Source organism: Egretta garzetta, unplaced genomic scaffold (assembly GCF_000687185.1).
Source record: "Egretta garzetta isolate BGI_Z169 unplaced genomic scaffold, ASM68718v1 scaffold385, whole genome shotgun sequence".
NCBI classification, from domain to species: Eukaryota; Metazoa; Chordata; class Aves; order Pelecaniformes; family Ardeidae; genus Egretta; species Egretta garzetta.
This window is the reverse complement of record NW_009259793.1, coordinates 298,818-303,538: the sequence shown is the minus strand read 5'-3', so window position 1 is coordinate 303,538 and position 4,721 is coordinate 298,818. Positions and strand designations below refer to the sequence as shown.

At 40.4% G+C, this 4,721-nt stretch overlaps 1 protein-coding gene across 4 annotated transcripts in view; it reads left to right on the top strand.

The window, feature by feature from the left end:
• Nucleotides 1-483: 483 nt before the first annotated feature.
• The window catches only part of DDX42 (DEAD-box helicase 42), a 21,526-nt gene continuing 17,288 nt past the window's right edge, over nucleotides 484-4,721 (top strand). For 2 of the 4 annotated variants that reach the window (XM_035895169.1, XM_035895168.1), the window contains exons 1-5: nucleotides 484-700; nucleotides 1,647-1,883; nucleotides 2,711-2,861; nucleotides 3,459-3,520; nucleotides 4,557-4,593. In XM_035895169.1, the coding sequence (XP_035751062.1) occupies nucleotides 1,663-1,883; nucleotides 2,711-2,861; nucleotides 3,459-3,520; nucleotides 4,557-4,593 (471 nt within the window). In that variant the 5' untranslated portion in view covers nucleotides 484-700; nucleotides 1,647-1,662. Of the gene's footprint in view, nucleotides 701-1,646; nucleotides 1,884-2,710; nucleotides 2,862-3,456; nucleotides 3,521-4,556; nucleotides 4,594-4,721 lie in introns of those variants that run through there. The other 2 variants (XM_035895167.1, XM_035895171.1) reach the window with 2 other exon arrangements.

The following is a 4,721-nucleotide window of genomic DNA, read 5'->3' as shown; positions in this document are numbered from 1 at the left end:
CGCCGGGGCCGCCTGTGTCCTTTCTTGTTGTGCCCAGGGAAGGGTGATCTTGGCGGGTGGGGGGTCCCTCGTCTCTTCAGCAGCCGCCAGAAACGGGAGCAGCTAAGGCATATTGCTGCGTTTCTCTCCGATCCAGAGGATCCACAGAAAGGGTCCATGCCTTCGGGCTTCCTCCCTCGGAATGGCATTCGCAGGGAGGCAAAGTCTCTGCAGTTAGCCTACAGTCTCACTCTGTGTTTCACTGCTGTCCTGTAGAAACCCTCTTGGTGTTTGCTGACTAGTGGGCTCCGTGGGCAAGCAGACCCAATTTTGTACTTTGGCAGCTGTATGACAGAATAAAAGAATGATTCTTTTTTTTTATTATTATTATTATTATTGTCTGGTGTCGAGGGAGGAAAAAAAAGTCAAAAAGTACAGCGAGAAAGAATTTTTAAAATCAGATGTGATAACTTAAAAGATTGTCTGCTGTGCTGTCAGCAGCAGAAGTGCAAAGTTACTCCTTTCATCCATTGTTTACATTTTGATCTCTTATCTGCTATGCATCTTCAGGTGTGAAAGCTGCAAGGTGGGTCAGTGCAAGTGGGAGAACAGGACACCGGAGTCAGCTGCTGCCATGGAGAACTGAACAGCAGAGTTTTCCCCAAAGTCTCCTAGTGAGCTCTGGTTTAGACTTGAGCTTTACTGAGCAAGTCCCAAGCTGGTAAATGTTCTGCACAGGGAGCAGTAGCAGTATTTACTCTCAGATTATTTTGAAGTTGCTTCTCTTAGCAGTGAATTCTGATCTTGTTGGAGGATTCTCACTGAATGTGAGGATTCGTTCAATAAGACTTGTAGCCTTTGGGCCATCTAATTATAATGCTCTTGAAAGCAGTGGGTGTCATATTCTTATTGGCTGCCTTAAAGGTATGACTTACCTGACCATGCAGATGAAATAATTAAAATTACTTGGAATGTATACTAAGTGTACAACTTAGTATATCAGTTCAGTCTTCTCTTCGTCTGACTTAGAAAACCAAGTTCTGGGCAGGCATGTTATGTGGAGTATTTAAAATGTGGCTTGAAAAAATGTAGGTTGGGGAACATACATATGGCTAAAAATGCTTTCTTAAGAAGAAGGGGGATTTGGCTTTTTGGCAGAAGTGTGCCTTGTCTCATAACGGAGCGGTGGGCTGCTTTGGGCCGGCTTTTCTAGAGATGTCTGGATAACAGCAGTGTGGTATTTACAAAGCCATGAATCACTCAAGGATGGGACCGTATGGACATGCAAAATATGTGCTCAGTTGACTTTTCATCTCTTGTTCCTCCTGATTGTCAAAGTTCTGGCCTTGGGTTTGTTTGTCTTAGGTTGCAAAACAGACAAGACAGGCAACTTCTTAAATACGCTTAAGTAATCATTGAGGGACATGATCTGTATTGGAAGACAACCTCTTTGTTATATTCTTTTTTCGAATTGTGGATACATTCATACTTAAAAGAAAAGAACAAAACCCAATCCTTTTTGGGAAACAGATCAAACTCCTGTCAGTCATGTTTCCACAAGTCTCTTTATCGACTGAAGTAATCCATTTACAAGAGCAATTGTGACAATTATATAGAACTGCCTAAAGCAGAAAGGGCATTGATTTGTCTTTTCTGATTTTTAACAGGTACATTAAAGACATCATGAATTGGAACAAAGGCGGACCTGGTACTAAGAGAGGCTTTGGTTTTGGTGGATTTGCCATAACACCTGGAAAGAAAGAGGAGCCTAAGCTCTCTCAACAATCTCATAGTGCTTTTGGAACAGCTGGTTCTTCTGCTGCATTTGCGAAATCAGGACCTCCTCAGCTGCCTTCTTTCTACAAAATTGGGTCAAAGCGAGCAAATTTTGATGAAGAGAATGCGTAAGTAGGGTTATTTCTTGTGTTTATCTAGCTCTAGATTTTAGCCTTTTAAAGTGTCTAAGGTCAGGGAAAGTACTGTGACATTTATGAGGTTTAGTTATTTAGAAAAGCCTGCTCAAGGATAAATACCCTAACACTACATTACGGTGTAACAAAACCCTGGTAGCTTTACAGCAGTAGTATCAAGAAAAACTGAGCTAGTCACCCGCAGGAATTCCCATCCCTGCTCTGCAGCAGACTTTTGGTGTCACCCTGGACCAATTATTTACGCTTTCTCTGGGTATCAGCCCATTGTCTGTAAAATGAGAATAATAATACATCTTTGCCTTTAAATGTATTTAAAAGACTGTGAGATACTACAGTAGCCCATAGAGATCTCTCTTCTCGTTTTCCCCTCCCTAAGAACATATCTTGGCTGAGCTCAATCGTATTCGCACTCTGGTGTGTTCAGAATTGGAGCCAAGCAGGATAAATTTGTGTGTTGTTTGCACAGGAAAACATACAACTCCACATTTCTTAACTAACCCTTCTATTAGCTGCATAAAGGCATTGAATAGGAGGGAGGTCAGAAAAGCATCCTATGTTTGCCAGCCTGGGAGAGCCACTCAAGAAGATCAGTTTCATAACATTTATTTTCCCTACCGCCACTTTTAGATTACAACATGAATAACTGTAAATAAACAAATGTGAACATCTTTTTCCTGTGTACATACTGACTTTTATTATCCATCTCTGTGTGGGGAAACTTGACTTAACTCAGAAACCATGAAAGAAAGTATGCTGTTGCAGACTATGTGCTGACTGGGTGGTTGTTTGTTTCTTTTCAGGTACTTTGAGGATGAAGAGGAAGATTCCAGCAATGTTGAATTGCCATACATTCCTGCAGAGAATTCCCCCACTCGCCAGCAGTTTCATTCCAAATCAGCAGACTCTGACAGCGATGATGATCCTCTGGAAGCATTCATGGCTGAAGTGGAGGCAAGACTCGGCTTGTGAATTGTTTATTAATTTATGTGGCCATACTTCTCTCCAGTCAGGAGCAGCAAATGTCATTCATGGCTTTGGCAGCTGTATTCAGAACGTCACTTAACTTTTAGTTTTTATGTAAGATGCTATGTTAATTAGAATTCAGAGGTGGATCAGACAGGGAGAGGGTGGATATGATTTACAATAGCTTAACTATTTAACTGTTTTGAGCATGTCAAGGCAATGCAACAAAGAACTTCGTGTGTCTCTGTATATGAAATTAATGTTTTGTGCATTTTTCGCTACCTGAATCATTATCATGAGCTGTTCCTTAGCTACAGTTCTGTTATTAGCTGGATCCTGTCACAGTGTTTTCAGGAGGAGTGTGGAGAATGTATTTTTTCAACAACATTGCAAAGTTTCAGTGTATACATTTCAAAGGTGCTGGTAGGAGAATTTATTTAGCATAACAGGATATGGAACAAGAGGAAGTTTAGTCCAAAAAATGTTGTTTCTGTGGCATGATGGTCTAGTTATGTAGGAACATTTTTCCCGTCCATGTTTTATCATCTTGGGTTTTTTTAACATCATAATTTTATGATCTGTTAGGATCAAGCAGCTCGAGACATGAAGAGACTTGAAGATAAAGACAAAGAAAAAAAGAACGTTAAGTAAGTTCTCTTCTATAATTCCCATGCCTGTCTGTGTCTTGTATGGTGCTAAGAGAATTCCAGTGCATTTTGTTGATGATGATTTTTCTGTAGACACTAAAATATTTACCTAGTAAACAGCATTAACCAGCGCATGATACCCCCATGGGTAAAGTTCTGTGCAATGAAAACCGAATAATAGGAGGGAAGAATCCATAGCGGCATCCTATGGTAAAATGTAACAACACTGAGAGTTATCTCATGTGAGAAGGCTTTCTAGGCCACACAAATTGGGGCAGCACATTGTAGTACTTCCACCTTCCAGACGAGCCTGAATAGTTTTTAGTCTTTCTCAGTCCTTGCCAGTGATCAGGATGGTTTGGTTAAAATTGCATTTATGTGAGCAAAATCACTCAGTGCTGCTGTATCTGTAAGTACTGGACATTCTTCCAAACTTGGACTAGGTTTTAAGACATTCCCTGTAAAGCTGATATACTAGGTAGCATGTGACAATTGGGATACTAAATTTGAAGTTTAAAAACAGTTTATATTTTGCAGCTCATCGATCTGTTTTGACCAAGGAAAATAATTGTGCTGTTGATTCTTGATATAAATGTTAGATACATTGGTAGAACTTGCATTGCATGGGGTTGATCAGATCATACATGGTCCTGAAACAGAACACTGGATTGAAATCACCACCTGGGGAAGTTCTGAACTGGATTTGCACTTCCTGGCTCATATTCCTCTTCAGTTATGGGACTTCTGTAGCATCGAGAGATTAGACCAGGATGATCTTTGATGTGGCTTCTACTGGGAAGACGGAGTCCTAATCTTTCAGTCTCATTCATACAAGTAAACAGAAGTCTTTGCAGGGTTGCTGTTATATTTGGCACCAAATATGAAAACTCCATGGGTTGGGATTATAAATGTTACTGAGTTGTTAGTGTTGTGTCTTCCACAAAATATGGACCTCAGCGCTAATCAAATAAAAGCATGGAGCTGAGTATGTGGAACACTTGCAGGGAAGTTTTTTTTTCTCCGCTTGTTTTTCCAGGGGTATTCGAGATGACATTGAAGAGGAAGATGACCAAGTGAGTTCCTATGCAGTCTTTCTATTTTCTTTTTTTTTTCGTTCTTTTTTTTTTTTTTTTACCTTCCCTCCCCAAATATATTACTACTAGGTGCGAACAAAACTCCAGTATCATGAGCAGTATCCAGA